This window comes from Cheilinus undulatus, linkage group 14 (genome assembly GCF_018320785.1).
Source record: "Cheilinus undulatus linkage group 14, ASM1832078v1, whole genome shotgun sequence".
In the NCBI taxonomy this organism is placed as follows: domain Eukaryota; kingdom Metazoa; phylum Chordata; class Actinopteri; order Labriformes; family Labridae; genus Cheilinus; species Cheilinus undulatus.
Window position 1 is genome coordinate 20,568,290 of NC_054878.1, and position 25,120 is coordinate 20,593,409.

General features: G+C 38.9%; 1 protein-coding gene and 1 long non-coding RNA gene across 2 annotated transcripts in view; one reads left to right on the forward strand and one right to left on the reverse strand.

Moving 5' to 3' along the window:
* Positions 1-18,586, reverse strand: part of syndig1l (synapse differentiation inducing 1-like) — a 69,524-nt gene extending 50,938 nt beyond the window's left edge. Inside the window, exon 1 of the mRNA XM_041805729.1 lies at positions 18,080-18,586. Coding sequence (XP_041661663.1) covers positions 18,080-18,586 — 507 coding nt within the window. The remainder of the gene's footprint in view (positions 1-18,079) is intronic.
* On the forward strand, positions 33-1,622 carry LOC121521615. Its single transcript, XR_005992865.1, has 3 exons — positions 33-90; positions 868-937; positions 1,504-1,622. It is a non-coding gene; the product is annotated as an uncharacterized LOC121521615 (long non-coding RNA).
* Positions 18,587-25,120: the final 6,534 nt, after the last annotated feature.

The following is a 25,120-nucleotide window of genomic DNA, read 5'->3' on the forward strand; positions in this document are numbered from 1 at the left end:
GTCTTGCGCGCTTTGCATTTTGGGTAGACGAAGGTAACCGTCTCACATCCAAGGGCTCGCGGTACGGAACGCTACGCCACTACTCGCTCGGTAAGTCTGGATTTTCTGATTAAATGTTGTCGAAATCTCAGCCAAATGTAGTTTAATGTCTTGAGAATCACTATGTGACGTTAAATAAGTGCCGTGAGCTTTTATGCTCGCGCTACTTTTTCACCATGTTTCATTTGAATTTGTTTTTTGAGCGGGAGCCGTTCATGTTACATTCAACTTAACTTTGCGGCGCTCCTTAGTCATTTGTTTGAAGTGGTTTGCTAGCTGACTGTTCAGTTACATGTGTGTTAACTGCACTGTGGCCGTACCGTTAGTGAGATTTTGCCATTGAGCAGCCTCTGCTAATGTCACTAGCATTAAGTTAGCGAACCCCCGCACCTCCGCTCCTCAAACACCGTGTAATGAGACCATGAGCAGGAGGAGAGGAAATTCGAACAAAAAAGGACACATTAACTGGTGTGAGTCTGCTATGTCTGAAGCAGTGGGAGCAATAATCACGGAGCGATGGCCTGTCGCTGCTTAACTAGGGAACACTTATCTCTTATCTTTTTTTGGGATACAAGCTGGTGGCTTTGCAGTGTCACCCCAGTGTTTAAACAGGGAATATGGTTACTCATGCAAGGCCACAGTAATGAGAAGGGGTTTTCTGTTCTCATCAGAGAAGGTAATAATCACATTAATCATTTGATATTTTACAGTGGTTTGTTAGTTTATGCAGTGTACCTAAATAAAGTTGCTGGTGAGTGTACATCTAATGTTTGTTTATTGAAATACAGTTTTGTAATGCCTAAATTTTTTTTTCCTGTTTTGCTGCAGAGTGACAGACAAACTCAAGTCTGCATATCACCTGGAGTCAGCTGATGGATCTTTGGCTCAAGTTTTTGTGGTGAGAACCGGATGTTGTATTTGCTTTTATAGTTACTGTAATTATAATGAATTACAGATTTTAGTGAATAGCTCAGCACATGCATACACACACTGACCACTTCATTAATACATCTGTGCAATCTAATACAACAACTCTGTCATAGGTTCAACTTTAAGCTGTATATATTGTCAGGTAGGTGATTAATGTAATTAGTTTAGCTGGTGTGGTCTATTTGAGTGGACTATTTTGTGTTTCTGAGCGTTTTGGATATTTTGCCCCAGTCATGTATGGGAAAAGATTGGACAAAATATTAGAAAGATGTTCAGTACAGTACACTCCGTCACACTAGCATTATTATTAATTCTAAGTATAGCTATCATTTATCTAACCTTTCGCAATCAGTTGATATGAATCCAACACTGAACAAGCAGTGTGTGTCCCTGCGCTCTGGAAGTATGGCTTCAGAGAGAAGGCTGAGGAAAGCAGCCTAGACTTTTGTTTGTTTATTTTTAAAATTTGCCCTGTTCTGTTTTTCCAGGATCTCTAACCATACCTTTAATCCTTCTTTGTTTCCTTTTTCATAGTGAATGGTGCTAGAAGTGTTCCAGTGACAGAGTGAATGTGGCAATGCAAGACCTGCCCTTCAGTTTTTCCAAGTAGGTCTGATATTCTGAAGCACTATCGAGTCAGACATAGACATTACGGGAATAACAATCGTATTCCATGTGTGTATGCAAGCTGCCCATGCACTTTTAGAACGTGGAATGCACTGTTAATTCATTTGAATAGATGTCATGTTAATAAAACTAGTCGTCATCAGTCAGAGAAATGTACATTTAGTTGCCATTTGTGTTCTTGTAAAGATCTTGTGACTGAGAGGGATTACTGGACTCATGTCAATGCACATTTGAAGAAAAATGAGGTTGTAACGTGTATGTTCTTAGATTGCAAATTTCAAACAAACGTCTTAGGATCTTTGAAATCCCACAAGAGCAGAAAACACAGGTCTTATTCACCAAAAGATTTTAAACCAGGAATTGTAGTATCAGCCACCCTTGCTTCCCCAGAATCTGCTTCAAATCGTCTGATGATGACATTGGTGAGGATGCTCAACCTGGTAGCAGTACTGGTTCTCTAAATGACCTCCCAGATGTGATCGAGCACAGTTTGGCAGCAGCTTTATTAAAATTAGAACATTTTTCCCATGTACCAAGCAGAGCAATCAATGATTTTTTGGTAGAACTTCACCACTTAACTGGCTGTCTCTCAAAATCTCATGCTGAAGGTGTTCTAGTGGACATTTTTCAAAAACACAAGCTCCAAGTTGACAGAGCTGTCATAGATGAAACAGTCTCTTCTCTGTGCTCAGCAAATCCTCTAAATAAGGCCATAGGGAAGGATGGACCCTTGAGTTCTGCATATCAACGTAAGCAATATTACAATGCAAAATTTAATGTTGTCGAACCAATTGAATATACTTTGGATGCGAAAGAGAACAAAACATTCCAATACATCCCCATCCTAGAATCCCTGAAAGTGCTGCTGAGTAGGAAAGATATTGTGGACAAGATAGTTTGTAATCACAAAACACACAGGGGGACAGAGACTGGAAAAAAAATGTGTACAGGTCTTATAAGGATGGTCTGCATTTTAAGGAAAATAGTTTGTTGTCAGGGGAAGACCTAAGTTTATCCATAACTTTGTATGCTGATGACTTCGAGGTCTGTAACCCTTTGGGCACCTCACGCAAAACCCACAAACTTTGTGCTGTGTATTGGGTACTGAGTAACCTTCCCCCAGGGTCTCATTCTAGTTTATCCTCAATTTTCCTGGCCATTTTGTGTAAAACGGACAATATAAAGTCATTTGGTTATGACAAGGTTTTAGAGCCCCTAATACGGGACCTGAGGTCTTTGGAAGTTGATGGTATTTTTGTCCCACAACTGAACAAATCACTGAAGGGTACAGTGCAGAGTATTGCTGCTGACAATTTAGGAGCACATGGAATAGCAGGTTTTGTGGAGAACTTTACAGGCCCCTACTTTTGTCGTTTTGTACCGCACCAGCTTCAGATATTCAATCGCATGAGGTTAGGTCAGGAACTTTCAGCCTCAGAATAAAAGAAACACATGAAACCCATGTCAGAGCAGCGCTAGATAGTGGCAGTAGCTTTTTTGGTGTTAAAAGAGCCTGTCCTTTTACTGGAGCACTTTCTCATTTTCATGTCATCAGTGGCTACCCCCCTGACATTGCTCATGATCTTTTGAAGGCATTGTGCCTGTTGAAATAGCACATTGCCTCACATTACTAATATCAAAGAAGTATATCACCTTGGATGATATAAATGGTTCCATTCTGCATTTCCCATACAAGTGGACAGACAAAACCAATAAGCCTCATTCTTTGCCACAAAATCTTTCAAGCAGGAAAACCATAGGGGGCAATGCCCATGAAAATTGGAGCTTGTTAAGATTGCTCCCATTTCTAATTGGATCCAAGATTCCTGAACATGAGCCAGTATGGCAGGTCTTGTTGGATCTAAAACAGATTGTTGAGCTAGTGGTTGCCCCAGTTCACAGTGAAGAGTCTATCGCTTACCTTGAGAGCAAAATTTCAGATCACCGACAAAGGTATCAAGAGGTGTTTCCTAACAAAAATTGCTGCCCAAACACCACTACATAGAACATTACCCACAACTGATACAGCTTTTGGGGCCTCTCGTGGGACTTTGGACCATCAGGTTTGAGGCAAAGCACAGTTTCTTTAAAAAAGTTGTGAAACACACCAGTTGCTTCAAAAATGTGCCTCTGTCTCTGGCTGTGAAACATCAGATTATGATTGGTTATCACTTGTCATCTCCAAATATTGATAAACCAGTGCTGGATGTATCAGATGTATCCACTGTCCCACTAGATGTTTTGAAGGAAGAGCTAGCTCAAGCTTTTAAACAGAGAGATCCTGATGTATCTGAAATAAACCTAGCAAAAAACGTTTGGAGCAAGGGAATAAACTACAGACCAGGTATGATGGTGGCATATGGTTCTGAGGGTGGTTTGCCTGAATTTGGGGAAATCCATCAAATATGCATTTTGCAGCAGAGACTATTTTTTGTGTTGAAACTACTGTGTGGATGGTATTGTGAGCATTATGGAGCCTATCAGCTGACTCCATCTCCTGCACGAGAACTTGCTCTTGTGGAAATCTCCGAACTGGTTGATGAGTATCCACTGGCTGCCTATGTAGTTGGGGGTGTGCGGATGGTGACATTGAAGAGATCAATCTGTGTGTTCTGGTAAGATGATGTGAAAATCATTGTGCCTATAGTTGCATACAGTCTTTAAAAGGAGGCCCAGGGTTCTCATGGACACACAATTCCAGCAAAAGATATTAATATTTACATTTTTAATATATCTGTACATACATATACATATACATTATTATTTTTTATTTTAATACACATGGCTGTGGGCTCTTTGTCCTCTCCTTTTGCCACTTCTCTTTTTCTCCTCCTGTACTGCTGCTTCCTTCTCCTCTCCTCTCCTCATCTCTTTCCTTGTAATCTTCCCTCTTTCTTTCTGCTTATCCTTTCTCTCCTTCCCTCCATCTCTTTCCTCCTCAGCATCCTGTTGTCTTCTCTCTGTCTCAATTCTATCTGCTCTTCTCTTCCCCTCTTCATCTCTTTAATCCTCATCCTTATTATGTCTTCTCTCTGGTCATCTCTTATTTCTACTCCCTTCCTCTCATCTCTATCCTCTTCCTCTCCTTCTGCTCCAATAAGAACCTCCGTTTTGTTCCCTATGATCACTAAAAAGATCATTTTTTTATTAATTAATTGTATAATAATAATAATAATAATAATAATAATAAAAATTATTATTATTATTATTATTTTGCATTCAAAATAAACCAAGGAAATTCAATAAATATTAAGGGAATATAATGGAAAATTTTATAAAAATTAATGTGTGGAAACCCTGGAGAGCACTCTTTTTCAATTCTGTTTGACTCTGTAGCACACTTCATCACTCCTCTGGTCTTGTCCTGTGCTCTCCTGAGCCTCTCAATGTTATCACAGGGATATGTTTGTTGTACTGCATGTTTAACCTTGTTTGTGTGGGAAATGGTGATGGGATTGGCAACATCATGCACTCATGACTGCTATGAAAGGAATGGTAGGACTGTGTTGGGCAACACTAGAAGACAGTGTAAAAAAAAACATTGTCTTCTCTGCTGCCACGTGCTAATGTGCATGGCAAACCCTGGACACACTGGTGTTTTTTTGTTTTTGTTTTTTTACTCCATTTCTTGTACACTTTTGACAAATTGATGTTGGCATGTCTGTTTTTTTCCAGAATTAAGTTGTCAGATTCTTAAAAGTATTAGGGTTTTAACATTAAAAGATGAGATTTGGTTTGGTGATTAACAATACGTCTTGTTATAAAACTGATTCTAATTATATTTTCTTATTCTCTCCTAACAGACAGTGAAGTGAGACCATGACAACTCAGGCTATTCTCAGAGTTATCCTTGGACCAGACAGTAGTCAGAGGGTCATGTTTTCTGCTGGTCTGCCTTCAACTGTGGCTGAACTAGAGACTAACATAAAGACTCAGTGTAAAATTATCGAACCCTTCCGACTGCAGTTCATGGACACGCTTTTTGGCAACGAGTTTATGAACTTAACTTCAATGGAAGAAATACAAGACAAAGCGACGCTCAAAGTTGTATACACATCCTGCCAACCTGAAGACCAAGGTGAACACAGTTTCTCCTTTTCATCAACCAGTGCTCCTGGTGACACCTCATCCTGTTCAGGTGACAGCACCGTGATTCTTTCATCTCCAGAGTCTACGTCATCACGGGCTTCATGGCCAGATTTGTTCTGTGTTCCCCGTTTCACATACGATGCGGAAATTAAGCTTCAGAAGGCCCATGTAGCTTACAAAGAAAATGGGGTGCGGCTGATCCCTGATCCAAGGCTGAAGTCCGACATATTAGAGGGGTTGATCCAGGAGGTAGTCAAGTACACAGTCTATCTCACAGACAGTAAGTTTGACGAAGTCGCAGAGGCACTCATCCTGAAGCATCCATGTTTAAAAGAAAAAGGCTCACCCACTGGCTATGACGGATGGAAGATGAGCCTCAAATACAAGTTGTCAAACTATCGCACTCATCTCCGGAAAGTAGGATGTCCTGAAGTATGTGTGAATTCTTTGAAATATAAACCAGCTGAGAAACGTTCTCCTGCTTTTGATGTTAAGAAACCAAAGAGGGGTGAAGTTGAATACTGCCCCTCTTTTCCACCTGGAGAATGTGCCCAGTCCCTGGAGAAGATGAGGGTTGAACTCCTTTCAGATGTCAAGAAGCGCAACAACAGAGACGCAATTAGGGCTAAAATGGACAGAACATTTGCATTAAGAAGACAAGAAGTCATTTGTGATGCTCCCATGATCAGCAATGTACAAGATAGATGGCCAGCTCTTTTTGATGCAATGGAGGTAGTTTAAAAAATGATGCCCTGACTAGTTGTGTCATAGATAATGAGTTTATTTGTAAAAGTAATGCTCGACTTCATTAGAATGTGTTTCCAAATATTCCATAGTAGAACCCAGATGATTAACCATGCACAGTGCACACCATGATATGGCGGGCAGGTGTGGTTTTGATGTTAGAAATGTCTTCTAAAATCTGTGGGCTGTGCTGCTATTTAAATTAATTTCATGTTGTTTCAGATTAATGCGGAGTTTAAGCGCATCACAACCATGCCTCTACAATCAAGGTTTCTGTCGCAGCTTGACCTTCTCTCTGAAAGTCTGCTGAGAGTGTTTGCAAAGCGATTGGGGGAGCAGGGCAAAAAGCTGAAAGACATAGTTGCCATGATGACAGTAAGAACTTTTAAATTGTTAAACTTCAAATGTATATGCATTGCATTAGGTCAGTAAAAGATTTATATGCATCTATTGCAAAGCTCATCTCCCTTTACCTGTGAGTGCTGATTCCACTGAAAAGACCCAGTCATATTTATCATGCATTCACTTTCCCACTGTGATAAATGTATCTTTTTTTTATATAATCTCTGGAGATGATATAAAATCCAGTCCATAAAGTTCAGGACCAAACAGGTTGTTTTAATGTTTTGTAGATACTGGTGTCACATGCTGACTGTTTAAAAAAAAGCCAGAGTTTTTGTCTTTGGTCACTTTCTTCTGTGCTACTGAAAATTTGAGTTCAAATATCTCTATTTTTTTTGTTATAATTCTTAAGGATGACATTGATGCCAGAAGGGAGTCCCTCATTAAAGGACTCTGCATCTATCTGAACGAGAATCCCAACGTCTTGCTGCAGGAGTACATGGTGAGTGTTTTGTGAGTAGATTGTGGCTTTGCTACATTTCAAAACGTATTTAATTAACCCTGTGATCCTACTTGGACTGTTTAGGTCCATTTGCCCTCTTTATCACCTTGGCAAAGTGATTCCAGTGCTGAGATTAAAATGAATGGTCCAAACTGTCCACTTATTCTCTATAGCCCCCCATTATGAAAGTGAAAAATTTTGACCCCTCTGCCACAGAGCGAAAAAAAAAAAAATTGTTTCTCATAAACTAGGGATTACACCAGTGTGAAAACACTTTAAATTTGTGAATCTAGTGAAAGAAGAAAAATTCCACCATCTTCCTACACTGCACTGACCCTCATCTGACAAGGGTGGAAATTGGGACTGGGATAGAGCCCTGGGGTATAACAAGTCCAGGTTAATGATAAAAATCATCCAGGAACATGAAAATAACTTTCAGAAAAAAATTAGGATGAGAATTCAGTCTTTACATGAGTTTGTAAAGCTTGAAGGCTCCTCGTCATTTGATCTGGAAGTTGTGTCCGTTTTTTTTTTCCTCTCTCTGAAATTTGCCATGAATGGCAGCATAGAAGGGCAGTCTTTGGCTGTAGTAATCTGCTATGCTGCTTACGTGGGTTTAAATAAACTATAGCATTAGAATTGCTGTATCCAAAAGCGATCTTTTTTTTTGTAAGCTTCAAGAAATGTTTTATCTTTAACCAGGACATGACTGAGACCACTGCACTGTGTGCCATCGAGAAAACAACAGTGGGAATCTACATCACCAGAGAGACACCAGGCAGTGACTTTCCTGATGTTGGCATCATCATCGAGGGTGTGGTGGTTCTTCAAGATCTGGACAATGTGGCCCTTGCAACAGCCTTGCTGTTTGGACTTTTTTACTCTCTGAACATGAGGTATCCGTCACAGCTCCGCTACACTTTCGAAGTAATTCAAAAGGTGGTAATGGAGTTGGATGTGACTCAACTCTCGAGGAAAGCTCAAAGCTTAAAGACAAAACTGCTCCAGTAAGGAGAGCTCATTGTTGTGCACGTGAGGCGGTTAGCTCCAGGTAGGAGGACATTTAAAGCTCACACTTGATCTCCTGCATTTTGGTGGTTGAATTTCCAGGTGAACAGTCAGCAACCCACAACAAATCACAGCATCCATTGTTAAGTCCACCAACAAAAAAGAAAGTGTCAGTTGGTTTATATTTGTCCTTCACTGTTTATTTCTTAACTGCCATGTGGACAGGGCCAGTTTTTTTCCCTCTCCTCTACAAGTTCTCTTATTGACAGCATTCTTCAATTTTAGTTTCTATTTGTCTTTGTAGGTGAAGAGATGAAGAACTGTACAAAGTCTAAATAGCACCATCAGGGCCATGTGAAACAGGATTTTTAGTTTAATTCAGTGCAAGGAAAGAATTTTCGGTACTTAGAAGAATACTACTTCTAAGAATACTACTCAGACATGGCTCTTGTAGGGATTGTTTTTCTTTGTGTACAGGCCTTACCTGTGGGACCAGAGAGGTGTTCAGGTTAGTTTTAGACTGGTGTGTAAGTTATGAAACATTGACCTTGTGTAGATTATTTCAAGTTCATCTGCTGTTCCAATTCCTACAACAGTATTGCATTAGATATTGACACAGTTTCATAATCTTATGTACAGGGTGAATTCATGGCTGGACTGAAGGCAGTGTCACAGTTTTGAAATACTTACCTGTTACTTGTATAAGTGACACTTAAACCTTGAATCTTAGTTGATGACCAGTGTTTTTTCTTATTCTTTTCCAAATGGCATCTTTCAGATTATTGGAGACAAAACTCTGGTATTTATTTTATTGCACTTTGTGTATTTGGGTCTGCAGATTTCAGTTACATAATTTGAAGGCAGTTTTCTCAAAGTGAATGTGTATTTTCTTTACACTGGCTGTATATTTCATAGCTGGAGTTATAGGACATTTTATTCATAAAACCTTAACTGCCATGTAGACAGGGCCATTTTTCCCCCTCTTCCTCTCTGCTAAAAGTTCTCTAAATAGCAGCATTCTTCAATTTTAGTTTCTATTTTTCTTTACAAGTGAAGAGAGAGAATTGTACACAGTCTAAATATTCCCATCAGGGCGGTGTGAAATGGGATATTTCAGTTGGAGTAAAGAATTTTAAATACTTCTAAGAATTCTGTTTTGAACCAAGATGTTACATTGAGGTCAGTGTTGGAATTTTTGACCCTTGAATAAAGGTTTTGATATGCAACTGTTCATTTTTATTTTTAATTGGGGTAAAAATGGGTAATGTTAATGATTAAGAGAGTTAATAGAAATGTATAAGACATTAAAATAAATGATTGCTGGAATGGCAATGGTAACTAACGTTTTTGCATTTCAAATCAGTTCTATAGTTACGTCATTATTTAGTTTACTAATGTTGTCTAATTTAATCTTGACAATAGAGGCCTTGAACATAATGTCTGTATTTTTCTCTTCAAAGATGGTTGCCTGTAACCAATTTCAAAAGAAAAGGTCTAATTTCTAATCTGTGACTGAGTCGATAAAACACTGAAAAACTGGCATTACTTGTTCACTGTTGATTTGTATTACAGTAGAACAATAATGTCAGTTCAACTACTTATCTACTGTCACTGCAGTGAAATTAGACATTTCATTTTTAAAGGTTACTAGTGGTTACAGGCCTCCATTGTAAAATTGTGTAATTGACACTAGAATATAATACTAACACGTAATATGAAAATGACGTGTAGTATTTAAGTGACCAAATAGTATAGGAGTAAGTTATTGAATAGTGTTGAAATAAAGTGATAAAATTGTAAAGGATTAAAATGTTCCAAGAGCTCAAATTACTTTATCAAAACATGTATCAATCACATCGTATCAACACAAAATACACAGGTTTATTGAACATGAATAACTTGTGTTAATTTAACTCAATTGTTTAAGTTGCTACCAAAGCAAAACTTCTGTGTGCAACCAATGTCCACTATTGAATTAAGTTAATCCAACATGTTCCTTTTTTCAGTGTGGGTAAGAAAGCAATGATTTTGTTATGTTCCACAACTTCTTATTAGCTCCTTTCATCCGGGCAACTCTGCTCATTTCTGGTTCAAGAAAAGCAACGTGGCACAAGCCCAGGCGGTAGACAAACAAATAGGTTATGCCAATTTATTTTTCATGCAATCCATGAATTTGACCTACAGGTCTTTCTTCCTTTTGCTCTTTTGCTGAAACAATTTTCTTAGTCTATAGTGAAGCATGACGCTCTCACGGCACAACTTAAGGAGTAATATTTTCATGTGTCCATTAAGAAGCCACACAGGTGTTTGAAAACATTGTTGACAGCCTTTGTATCAATGTTCAAAGCTCAGCAACCAGATATGTTCATTCTAAAACACACTTTGAGACACATTTTTTTCCTGGAGGTTTTTAGGAACACAATGTTTTTGTTTTTTACCTTGAATTTAAATGAAATAACAAGAGACCTTGATTTGTGTTATTGTACTGACAGCATAAGTGGGAATTTTAAATCCTATGAGCACTACCACTGGGACAAGGGAAAACTGGGACTAAAGCCCGGTAGTTACAGGTAGGTCTACTTTATTTAGGTCAAGCTAAATAAAGTATAAGTTCACTAAAACCTCTCAATATGGTGCAAGGTCACTGCAGACAAAACTGTACAAGGTCACTGCAACCTAACTCCATGTAGGTCACTGTAACCTACATGGAGTCAAAGACCCCTTCTGTATTTGTCTCTTTATATTTGTTGTGAATTATACTGAGTAAACTTAAAATGTATGCAGTGCCTATAAAAAGTATTCAACCTTAAGATGTTTTACTCTTTTATTAATTTTTAAAAAACAATCATGGTCAATAGCATTTGTCTTTTTTGACAAGAAAGAAACATAAAACCTCTTTAATGTCAAGATGAAAACAGATTTCTGAAATATGATGTCAATTAAACAAAAATATGTAATGTCAAAGAAGTGGCTGCATAAATATTCACCCCCTTTAGGTCAGTATTTAGTAGATACAGCTTTGGCTGCAACCACAGCACTGAGTCTGTGCGGATAGGTCTCAATCAGGTTGCATGGGGATCTGTGCTGAACAGTCCTTTTCAAGTCCAGCCACAAGTTCTCTGTTGAATTGAGCTCTGGGCTTTGATTCGGCCACTCCAGAACATTAACCTTTAATCTTTAAACCATTTCTGTGTAGCGGTTGCTGCTTTGGGGCATCGTCTTACTAGAAAATAAATCTTCTCCCAAGGCTTAGTTCTCTTGCAGACTGAATAAGATTTTCCTTTAATTTTGTTTTATTCATTTTACCCTTTACCTTTACAAGCTTTTCAGGACGAGCTGCCAGGAAGCATCCCTACAGCATGATGCTGCCACCACCGTGCATCACAGTGGGGAACGTGTGACTGTGCTGATGACAGTGTTTGGTGGCCCCCAAACATTGAGACTTGTCTGATGGCCAGAAAGCTCCGTTTGGTTTCATCAGACCAAAGACTAAAATAAACTTAACACTGACATCTGACGAAGTAAAACAAGTATAGCCCCATTCCTCTTCGCAACCCTTTTAAAATGAAGTTACAGTCCTATTACATTTAAATATGAATAATCAAACCAAAAATCAAGAGGGACTTCGAAATGAATGGCAAATAGAAATGCCACAATTTATAATAATATCAAAAGCTCATTACATAAATATATGATAGATGCTACTGGGGTACAAGCTCTGTCTCAGAGTGAGAGCAAGCTGTAATACAGGAGTGTAAACATTACATTCCTGCATATTGCTGGCGTTGGGACAAAACCTCGTATCTCCTAATTCAGGATGTTGAATTAAAGCCTGGGGGCCAAATCCGGCCTGTGGTACAGTTCTACCCGACCTCCAAGGTCATATCAAGTTTAATTATGACTGGCCCACCAGTATGAGAGATTTGCAGATTTTTCTCCAGTATAAAAACTAAACTTAACCTTGATGATTTAAAACACCCTTGACAAGTCCTAAAATTCTGAAAAAGTAAAGTCAAAATAATTAGATAAAAAGTCAGGAATGTGGGAAAATAAATTAATCTGTGTTTTCGTTTTATATTTTTAATTTTGAATGTCACAGTTGTAACTTAAACTTATTCTTTTGACTTTTTATTTCATATTTGGCCCTTTTTAACTCCTAATTTTGACTTTTTAATCCCATATTTTGACCTTTAGACTCATAGTTTAAAATCTTAACTCATACTTTGACCTTTAAACTCATGATTTCAAATTTTCTCCTACTATGACCTTTAAAACTCCTGATTCTACTTTCTTTCTCATATATTTGCTTTTTAAAAACATTATTTGGATTTTGTTAATTTGTGTTCTGACCTTCTGAACTAAAATGTTAGACTTTTTTCCTGAGATTTTGAGCTTTTAAACTTGTCATTTTGGTTTTTTTAAATCTAAAAATAATTGATCATCAGTGCTCAGTTTTTCCACCCATAATTATTACTGGTGAAAATGAGGTTGACAGTTTACGGTTAAATGTTGACCCTGCTGGGCCCTCAGGTTAGACCTATATTCAGAATCTTGCCCCTGCTGTGATTTAGTTTGACACCCATGGTCTAACTCCTACCCACAGCAGGGCGTTAAAACAACTACACAGGTCTAATGAATCTTCACACTGATGCTCTTCTTCTGTTGGTCAAAATGACAAAATAGTTTTAATTTTAATCTATTTCATGACAAAATAACAATTCCTTGCAGGAGGTATGTAGCAAATATTTCTTATTTTACAAACTCAAGTAAACACATTACATTTAAAAATATTCCTTTTCTTTGTTTTCAGCTTTCAGTTAATTATTGTTTAAAACCAAACAAATAGAAAAAACTCTATTTTGCCATGCACTGGTTATGTATAATGCCTTTGGGAAGGAATTTGCAAACCAAAGAGTGAACACTAAAAAGATTTCATATTATGTTTGCTGGAGCTCAGGTTACATAATAAACTCATCTTTGCAGTGCCTTCTTTGTAAGCCCTGGGCTGTCTGTAGTGGAGGAGCGTTCTTGTCTGGGGTCGTTGTGTTGTGTCTCACTGTGGGCACAGCGGTGGAGATGTGCTGCACTTTGTGGTGTCAATGGTCTGCTGCTGGGAGGCTCCATAATGAGCCCCACTGTGTATTTTCATCTTTACATCTTAAAACTGGGTGAGAGGTCTGATGATGCTTTTTATGTGCTTGTTCATTTGTGAACAGGAAGCGTGTGGAAATATATGAACTATATGGTAATGTGCACACTTAACCTTTGAACAGCTCGCAGGAGCACACAGTCGGTGCATTACATTGTTTCTAACTCATCAGACCTTATGTTCGGGAGGGGAAATTATGTTGTTTTGCAGAATATGTGCAGGTTTTTGCTCTTTAGTATTACCATATCAACATCTCTTTCTCTGTCTGAACCAGCGGTAGAACCATGTGTCTCTCCTTTTTTTTTATTCATTATGTGAAGATGCGCTCTCTCTGTGAACCCACAGCTATATGCACCCATGTCACGTTGCATTTTCAGCAGCTACATGTTTATCACATCTATCCAGGTTAATTCCACCGGACTCCCGGGTGTGTGGCAGTCAGTCCATTAGGTCTTGCAGGACACTGGTCGAATTCAACACCCTATTCCGCCCGCCCAATCCCCCTAAATCCTCTGGAGTGCTTTGTGCTATTGGCCGTGCCAGTTGAGAGTGAAAGTACTGTGGCTAATGCCGTAGCACTGTAGCACCTAATATCCCCGGCTGAGGCAGCAGGCATGGGTGGTTTATTATTATCTAACGAATGAATTTTTAGGGTCAGGAATTGAGGCCAAGGTCGGTGGATTGAATGGGATTTGTGGTCAGTAAAATGTCAGACTGATCCAGGCGGGGAGTCCAAACATGTGACGGTACATGTGTGCAAAATAAACACAGCAGGGATACATGCGTTTTCAGACACAACACAAGACTCCAGACCAGATGGATGTATCTGCCTGATTTAAATGAAAACTAAAGAGTCACTTTAGTCCTTATGAAAGAAATTAAAACAATGTACACAAATTCATGGTCTTGCCTTTACAATCTAACTACCTTTTGGGAGGTGTTTATTAACTTGTGTATAAGTTAGACAGCATCTTGTGCATACAAGAGAAAGTCTTCAACATACAAGATATTCATGGCAGTAAAATCTGTGATATAAGTAGCCCCAGTCTCATTTTTTTGCCTCACAGAGGGAAAATGGTTAAAACTGTCTCCCTTACATTCAGCAAAATCCACAACATTCAGTTTCTCTCTGTCTGGTACCATCTGTTTTCAACATATGGAGCTCATAATCCTGCCAGCTACCATTACAGTAGTTTAACTCTGAGCCAAGAGTGAAACTTGTGAAGCACTGTCCCACAGCTCATGAATCACGACGCTCCCTCCACTGGTCACTTGTTGTCCCTAACTGAGGAGCCTTTTTCACAAGGCACTTCACAAGGTTAATTTTCTTGGCAGAGAGCCACTGTTTTTGTTGCATGTATGATTGTGATTTAATTTAGGACAAAAGCCAAGGTCATAGCCAGAGGAGGGGTTTAGAGGGTTCACAGGCAAAAGTCCACTATTAAGAATTTTTTTTTTTTCCCAACAAATGAATGTGTTCTCTTTTAAAATAACAAGGGGCTATAATTCTTAAGTAGAATATTACCTATGCTAGAGCTTCATTGTATTGGAGTAATATTTGACTAGTACTTATCCCCCACTGGCCACACACTGTGTCACACAAGTAGGCTCTTAACACAATCATGAAGGGACGGAGAATCACAAGAGTGATGCTTTTAATAAGAGGGTATGATTTAGATTTTTATTTTGTTGTTCAGTTATTTTTCTTGCGTTATCTTTCTCAGCTGTCTCATCAGGTGGCCCCTTCAAACCAACAGCATGGGGTCTCACCCTATTGTTTGCCTATCATTGTTCTTTCTTAAGTATGATTCCCTCTCCTCCCCTTTTTCTCTCATGCTGCTGTTTCATGAGTCCCTCTCCACCTCTCCATCACCGCCCTTCTTTGCAAAATCATCAGCTCCTCACCCTCTTGAAAGATCCTGTTATTTTTATTGTCTGAGTCAGTCAGACATTGTTGGCTGATGTTCTGCATTTTTTTTTTTTTTTTACTCCAGTGTGTATGTACATGTGAAGGGGGCATATGAAGTGTTCCTAAAAAAAGGCAACATTATTATATTTAAGCACACAAGGCATACACATCAGGTTAGACTTCCTCTCACCTGGGATTCAAATTCAAATTTGTGACTCTGATGTGAATCTATTTTTCCAGCACTGCTTAGTTGCGAGGGAGATGGGGACTCACTGAGTACGATCAATCAGAGCAGTGCCAGGTGTGTGTGGCTGATTGCCCCTGATTGGGGCCAGGTGTGGCAAGCTTATATATACTCTCAGTTTGCCGCACACTTTGCTGACTCATTGTCTCACTACCTAATATAAGGAGAGCAATCGTTGTGTTTTATGAATTGGTGTCTGCTTGGGCTTTCCAAAACTCTTTTGTGTGAACATCTGGAGAATTATCAGTCCATCCTCTAATTGCTGTTGCATTTTATTTTAGGAGTTTTCTCGGTCTTCCATGAATGTTCAGTTTTTAATCTACCACACAGCAGCAGTGGTTTTGTGTCTAAGTGGCATTTAGAATGTGTGCTTTTGGGGTTTTTTCAGATTGACTTTATCTTTTGACTTTTCCCCTCTCATTCACGATTTTAGCGGCTGTCCTTCCAGGGTAGCAGTAAGAACCCCCTCTTTGTCTTCACTTGTGTCCCAATCACCCCATTTTGACATTCATATATACTTGAAATTCATACTTTTTGAGTATATGAGTTGTATTAAAAATTACAGCTCTTGGTATAGATATACTAAAATAGGCTTAAAATTTGAAGGTATAATTAGAGGTTTGGTTCGGTTTTTCTTTTTCATAAATCAAAGGGAGCTGCATGGCGGCGCAGGAAAGGAAGAAGCAAGTAGGTTGCATAATCTCCCTGCACATATGTGGGTTCTCTCCAGGTACTCCGTCTTCCTCCCACCACCAAATACACACTCGTTAGATTAATTGCTGACACTAAATTGGCTGTAGGTGTGCGTGTCAGGGTCAATGGTTGTTTGTATCGATTGATTGGTGACCAATCAAGGGTGTACCCCGCCTCTGAACCCAATGACAGCTGGGACAGACTCAATTTCTATCTATACTATTTTTATGGGATAATGGATGGATAGATAATTCATAGGTTAGCTTGGTACACACATGTTGCATATTGAAGTAAAACAGCTTTATCATCTTCTCTCTTTTCCTTCCTCACTCACACACATCTCTTATTTTCTGAGAGAACTGAGCTTCAGATTGATCCTTTGGGATATTAAATCTGAGTTGGAAATGTGTCAAGTAGCCTCCAGTGGCATTATTTTTTAAAATATGTTTTCAAAACAAACGGAACTTGTTGGCCCCTTGTTTGACTGTGTCAGAATTCTACTAAATCAATCATACTGGCCTCTTAGATTATTTATTTTACATGTACACTTTACACAGTACGGTGCCTTCACTCCACAGATGTGTTTTGTCTTGTAGTAAGATTTGTATAATAAAAGATCCAAGAAATGCTGGTTTTAACTGTCAGTGGGGACATTAAGAGTCTTTCGCTGTCTTCTTTTCCAAACTTTCCTGACTTGCTCCATATCTCTGTGTTTCTGTTATCAGACTGCACTAAGCAGACTCCTGAGCATTTCCGTGTTCAGGCGTCAGCCTAGTCTCAACAAAGGAACTGACTGGTTGAGTAGCGTCACATGTGATTCATGCTACCATGAAGACAAGAAAAACACACAATTTAAAAGACTGGTTCAAATGTGTGAAAGTTATTTGAATATGAAACATTATTTGAGTATTCATGGTAGGTCCTGCTACAAGAGAGGGAAATACAAGCAACACCTGCATTGATTATGTAATGCATCAACACAGAATCGCCCACATTACTATGCATCGTGGAAAGATTATTTTCAACACCACTAGTGCTCAAGTAAATTAACCTTGTTACTGTCCACCGCTGTATTTGGTGTAAAAGCATGTCAAATGGATTTGAAGCTCAAAATAAATTTAAAAAAGGAGCAGAAAACTGTTGCATAAACTTCCACAAAACTGGCTACAGGGCTGAAAGCTGTCAAAAACCGGCGTATTAGCCTAGTTTGTGTCTTTATGTATCCAAGCAGCAATGAATGAGGGGAAAATTTCTCATAAAGTCTGTCTTCATCCATGTGTGCAGCCATCATAACATATTAAAGGTCTTAAAGTGTGTCTTATCTATCAGATTTGACTGTGTCTTGGGCACACAATGACTATCCATTAACTTATTGTCACAGCACATTATGATGATTTTGTGCACACAAGATTATTATGATACAGTGTTGTATCCTGTCTCATAATTTCATTGTGCACAAGTTACGATGTCATGAGCAAAAGATAACAACCCATGCACTTAACAGAATTGTATCAGAAGCACAAGATAACATCTTCACATTTTTGAGCCCTCAGGGGCTCTGTAGCAAAACACTATCACAGAGTTTTCTTCATGACCATAGAGAAACTTAACTAACCTTCCCTTCAAAGAGACTCATCTGTATGGGTTTCTGTAAAGAGTTTGAGCATCCTTGATGGCCCATGCAATGTTTCAGATGGTAGTGAAAGCATAAAACTCGAGGTTACAACTGCATAACAGACTAGCCACATCTGATCTAATCAGCCCCTAATGAAAGCTTTCTCTTTGAAGCACTTTCCTTCTTACCTCATACTCCACATACTCCTCCTCCTCCACCTCATAGGAAACCGTTTGGATCTTAACGTGTTCCCCGTCTTCCAGCAGCTTCGTCTGGGGATCCTCCGGGGCAGGCGTGTCGGCTCCCGCTGTGTTGGATGCCTCCTTCGCCTTCTTCTCTGTGAAGGTGGTCTCGCAGCACTCACTTTTATATTCCTTCGCCTTGATGCTGCTGCTGTCCTCTTTGTACAGGATGAAATTTGGCCTGTAGAACGCCTCCACCGCCAGATGCAGAGAGGTGGCATCCAAAAGCTGCTGGGATTTTATCTTACCGTTGGCGTTACAGCTACCTCCGCTAACTACGTTACCGTTACTCAGTTTTCCTCCGCCTCCCTCTCCAACACCTCCTCCTCCAGCAAAATAATTAATAATGTTCTCTTGGTACTGGTTATTTGAGAAGTCGCCTCCATAACCGTTGACCATGTGCTTACTGTTTTTGTCCAACAATGGATTCTGGAGCTCACTGAGATTCTCCATAATAAAGGAGGTCAAAAGGTAAGTAGGTGTAGCTTCTCAGTGATGTTTCCTTATTAGTTAGAAAAGTTGCAGGTGGAATAAGACAGGCTTTGCTTCTTAGTGGTGTGCACAGATGCCAGTAGACGTATTAATGGCATTCAGCAGACGGCACCCTCAGACCTGGAGAGGAAATAAGAAGAACAGCAAAAGAGTTTCAGAATCAATATAAGAACTTGAGGAAAAATGTCATTTAATTTACACCAGAAGGTTACAGTTTACCCATCACTTCCTCACATAAGATCAAAGTTTAGCTGTCATTCCCACGGCAGCTACAATTTTTACAGCATCTCGCCTGTCAAGAGCTGCTCCCTGCTGATGATTTAATTAAGTTTAAATTGCTTTTTCACTCTCGATACCTAGAGTACCACATACACACACACACCAATGCACACAACCTTACATACCAGAGTTATTGGAGCTATACTTCAAAGCACTGTCATCTGCATTAGTATCATCTGTTTGGTATGGCTCCATTTTTTAGGATATATTAGCCACATTAGCTTGACTGTCTGCTATGAATCAGTAGTTATCCTTCACCTATACAGCTCACAGGGCTGCCATGTTTTCTATCTGTATGAATGAAAGGCTGGCATATATTCTGATGTGTTATTTTTTCCTTCCAGAAGAAATTTTATAGATGTGTGCCTTTAATCTTGTACCTCTAATTGTTTAAAAAATCCCATTACCAGATTTTACTGAGTTGTGAGGTATGCTAGGTGGGATTTTAACATCCACAACTTGCTTGGAACACACTTGAGGCAGCCACAACTTGACAATATATACATATCAAGCATGTTTCATATTTAAACCCATTAGCCATTAGCCAATAGTGAAGAATCCTTTAAAACATTCCTGGATCCAGACGGTGACTCAGATCACTCCCAAAATCTAAACAGTTCTTCCTTATGCCATTTCCTGAAAATTTCATCAAAATCTGTCCAGAATTTTTTGAGTTATGTTGCTAACAAACAAACTAACTAACAAACTAACTAACAAACTCTGCCAATCACATAACCTCCTTGGTGGAGGTAATTAGAAATCCTGTTGTGTGGGATGAACACTAAGGACTCTGTGGATTGATGTGTAATATGTAATAACTAATCAGGAGAACAAAGCACAACCAACAAAGTTATGGCAACAATAGTTAACATAAAACCTGAAGTCAGATGGACGTCAAAAATGGAGGACCAGCTTTTTGATTTTTGGCAACAATGGGGTGCTGGAGCAAGAGGCGGGGTACACCCTGGACTGGTTGTCAAACAAACAGGCATGCCCACACACACGGCCAACTTAGGCCCTGTCCACATGAAAACGATATATTGCCGTTTCGTTTTGAAAAAGTTTTCTGTAAAGACGGGATTGTTTCAGGAAATATCCGCGTAACCACAGAACCACTGAAAACGACTGAAAACGCTGTAGTGCATATGCCAAGCCTGTACGTGGCGCTGTAACGCTGCCACGGAAATGCATTAAAAGAGAGAAGAAGAACAGAGAAAACTGCCCCAAACTTTGCTCTAGTTGCCTTCCTGGTTGCTCTCGATGTTGGATTTAAAAACATATGGTGTATGGGTTTTGCAGTGGTGGTAAAGGAGCATCAGACTTTGCTGTAAAAGCCATAATAAGCTTAGTCGCTTCTGCAGCACGAACACATCCCCATAGTCCGTAATGTTTGTTTTGGTTGGACCGGCGCAGGCACCTTAAGGGAGCTACGCTGTGTGTGACGTAATCTTTCAAGAAAGATGCAGATAGCCGTCCACACAGAGGCGAAACGGTAGTCGTTTACGGATTTATGCACTCTGGGATCTGTTTTTGAAAAGTATCGTTTACAGTCACCCAAAACGCCATTTCCATGTGGATGAAATGCCAATAAGACAAAAAACTTTTGCGTATACTCCTGAATTCGTCTCCGCGTGGATGAGGCCTTAGAGTGATCAATTAACGCGACAAGCATGCTTGCTTGGGGGCAACAGCGCTAACCTCTGTGCCGCCATGCAGCCCTCATTTTGAAACTGTATCTGAAAAGACTGGGGTTTAGAGAGGAGAAGACTGAAATAGCTGCCATAGTGGAGGTAAAAGGTAGCTAGCAGGTAGCCACATTCAGGGTGTTTACGCTAAAGTCAGGTTTGCACGAGGTTTAAAGTTTTGACAGGTGAGATCTTGGGTCATTAGGGATGAGTATTGAAATTTGGTACCAACGTGGTACCTGTACAAATGCATCCAATACTGGACTAAATTCTAACACCGATTTTGATACCCAATTTCGATACCCTGCCACCCCGATGTGACTCCCTGCTACCCCATTTCTATTGGCATCTCTTCAAGCTACTGTATTTCTGCAAATCATTTATGAAACTTTAATTCTCCCGCCAACTTTCAACACACTTTTTTTTCTCTCAAAAGTATCTCGGGCACGTTTAGGCACTGGCATCATATAAAATGAACCAATTTAGCGTTGGTATCAGAAAAAAAACCCAAAAAATACCCCACCCTATTGGTCATTAGTGAATGAATCTGTTGTGTGATATTTGGTGCTCATTTTACAGCCCACCACACTACACAGTAAGAAAAAAATGATTAAACCCACCAATATTAGTCCTCATGTTTCGATCTCTCACATTTTCTAAGCTTGTTAGGATTTATAATCTGTTTCAGTGTGTGCTCGACTAAAACCATTTTCTGTAGACTATGGTTTTTCTCCTCGTCTGATATCTACCCTGAGGCAAGATGTTCATGAAGTCTTCCAGACCAAAAGTCTTATCCTGCTTCATATCCAATGTCTTACATGCAATATGCCATGACATTCTTGTCTGGGAATTTAAGTAAGGAATCAGTTCCTGCAGCATGTTTCAAATTTCCCTTTTTTGATGCTCACACCCCGACAGGAGTATATCTAACAAATAGCATGAATGTTTGGAAACAATCAGTTTACTCTTTGATAATATCTGTTGCTATTGTGGGTCATAGATAGGCAGAAATATATGTTTCAGCCTGCTTAATAACCAGAAAATGAGTCCTCTGGATTAGATTGTAAAAAACATAACACTAGAGCATTGGTTTTGGGTTGGTAGTCCAGCGGCTCAAAACACAGGGTTTACCCTGTTTGGGTATGGTATTGTTTACTCTCTTCCCCCCACATTTCAATCATTCAAGCAATCAAACTTTCTGTCTTTATATTTCCTTTCAGCTGTCCTGTCCAAATAAAGCCCCAGAAATTATCTTGTAAAAACTAGGCTCTTTGCAAAAAGCTGCCAGTTACTGAGCGTTAATTGCTGACATTTCACTTAGGAATCAGAACCCAAACTAGGACCTGTTTTCTTGGACAAACTAAAAATCAAATTTAAATTAAATTTAACTAATTAAGAATACTCTTAATTTACAGACAAATTAGATGAATGTAGCATAAAAACATACATGCAATAAAACTAAAAGGTACTATTTGCAGGCTGATGAATAGCAATACACACTAACTGGCCATTTCTTTAGGTATACCTGTTCAGTGTTGTAAATATGTAATCAGCCAGTCACATGACACATATGCATTTATGCATGTAGAAAGATGATCTGCTGAAGCCCAAACTGAGCATCAGAAAAAGGATGAAAGGTGATTCAAGCAACTTTGAATGTGCCATGGTTGTAGATGGTCTGACAGACTCTAACACTGTTAAATTCTGACTACTCAAATGCCACAGCAGACTTCAAAATCTTTCAAACCAGGTACATTTTTTCAGCCATCCATTGTTTGATATGGTAAGCCTGTGTGATCCTGACAGGAGTGGCACCTGGTGTGGTCTTCTGCTGCTGTAGTCCTTCTGCTTAAAGGTTCAACATGCGGTGCATTCAGAGATCCTCTTCTGTAATCTTTTGTTGTAAATGGTGGTTATTTTAGTTACAACTGCTAGAGCCATTGTGGTCTTCTGACCTCTGCCATCAACAAGACACTTTGGCCCTTAGACCTGCCACTCACTGGATTTTTTTTTTTTGGGGGGGGACCACTTTGAGTAAAACCCCAGAGATGGTTGTGCTTGAAAAATTCAGCAGATCAGCGGTTTCTGAAAAACTCAGAGCAGCCCGTCTGGCTCAAATATAGCCCATTCAGTCAGTCATCAATGGCTCCTAAACTTTTCCTCTCAGTGAGCCAGGGGTGTGCGCTATGTTAAAAAAATATCTGGTAAATATTCCCTTCATACTATATGAACAAATATATGTTAAAATCTCTGCATTTGCGTTGTTAAGAGAACACTACATAAAAGTTTGTCTTTATTTGCAGGGAATATGATAAATATGATGTTTATTGATCATTAACAGATAAAAAAAAAAAATGATAGGAATACTAAAGCAGAAATTCATCTTAATTTTACACATATAAAGACCCTTATGCACCTGCATGAGGAGAATTACAAATGTTCATGAAACCTGCTGCAGGTTTTATTTTATTTTAGAATAAACCATTCATTAACAGTCAAGTGTTTTATTGTTTGTAACTTTCTACCATTAAAGACTTATATCCGCCAAAAAAAAAAAAAAACATTTAATCTCCAGTGTCTCAGTGTCTGTCTCTATCAGTGAAGTATGATACATGTCTCTGTAGTGTTTCATATGTACACAGACAAGAGGTTTATTAAGAGGAGAGACAGAGAGAGCGGACAGCATGTAGAACACATTTAAGTTTCCACAACAAATTTGGCTCACAAAAAATAACAATAATGACAAAATCACTCTGCCAGTCAGGAATTACAACAGGCATCCCAGATAGTTGCGGTCAGCCATATACTAGGTTTTAACCTAGTCTTGTTTCTTAAATTAAACTTTATTTATAAACAGAGTCTGGGAGATACATTCATAAAATGACCACAATGCAAACATTACAGACTAAGAAATGTTTTATAATAAAACAGAGAAAAGGTCAGAGGTCTAATCTGGGATTAAATCATGTGTAGACCCATTTTAGAAGTCGATAAACAGCGCCTCGCTTTAAGTTAGATTTAGTTAAAGCTAGCATAGCTAGGCTTTCTATGTAACTAACGTCACTACATATGTCAATGTAGCTAAGGTAGCTTTAGCTACATTTGCTAAAGCACACATTGCTAAAGCTAACTTGGCTACACAGAAAATGTATATGGGTAGTCTACTTAGCTGCTTTGTGAGCTTTACTTAAGCTATGCAAGCTTCATTAGCTACATAGCTTAAGCAGCTGAGCTATGTCAACTATAATGTTTTCATGAAGAAAGAGGGTTTTTTTCTGTCAGCACACTGTTTACACTGCTTTTTAAACATTTTGTGATCAGGTTTTTTTAGGTCAGGTTTTTAACTTTTGGTACTCTAACTGTTACCTTAGCCTCTTACCCTAAATGAAGGAAAAATCAAGTTTTGATTTAGAAAGTTTTAGTGCATATTTCTTTTCTGAGATATACTAGTACAGCATCTCAGATGGTCTGTGAGAGTGACAATCAGAGGTGAGTGGTCTGTAGGTCCGCAGTGATTACTGCCATGCGATTGGCTGATTAGTTAATAAACTGAACAGATAAACCAAAATAAATGTTTTGATCAGCGTAATATTAAAATATCAACACATAAAACAAAACAATGCTTCCAGAAAGAGAACAATAGTTATCTGATGAGTGTTAAAATACTAAGATCAACAATGCTGGTATGGATTATGGTTAAACCTCTGTATATCAAAGAGGTGTGATTAAAGGTTGAATTAAAACTGTAACAACATAAAAAGACACAGCCTTTTAAGTGAGATTAGTAAGCAATCATCTATGAAGACTTTAATACTCTGCAGTGAAAGGCTAATATTTGCTCTGGGGGATGCTTACATGTAGAGCAGATTACTAATGACCTTGAATTAGCTCTAAAATAATGATCTACTCCATATTTAACTAAAAATACATTTTAAAATCAAATTAACTTAACCTCCTGGCTATTTGCACAATATTGAAAAAAAAAAAAAACTCTGTCTCAATTGCCACCCCTAACCTCAGTCTGATTAATCTGTGTATTAAAAAAGCGATGCCAAATCAGATTATTTCACTGGGTCCTGACCCCAATCATGTATCTGCTCTGACTGCTCTACTGCCTTAATAAGAAGATGGAGATGCCAATGGCAGACAAGATTAATAAAGAATATCATATTAAATTGGGATATGGATGATAGTTTTGTTGTTACACAGAATTATTTGTATCCTCTTTTTGTATCTGGTATTTGTATCAGGTTAACATTTGATATTGGTAGGTCTTTAAATCATAGGTTGTATTCATACAAAAAAGATTCACTTCTCCCTTTCTCTCTAAATCGTTCTTTCTCTTGCTCAGGGTTCATGTTTGCTACACTTTTCATATTTTCTGCCCCATCATGAATAAAATACGACCCCCACGCTCCCAGGCTTCCTCCAGCGCAGAAAGCAGCGGACAGTCTACAAACTTTTCTCGGTTCCTCCCCTGATGGACTTCATGCATCTGAATCTGCTGACACTGTTGTTTCATGGTAGAGCG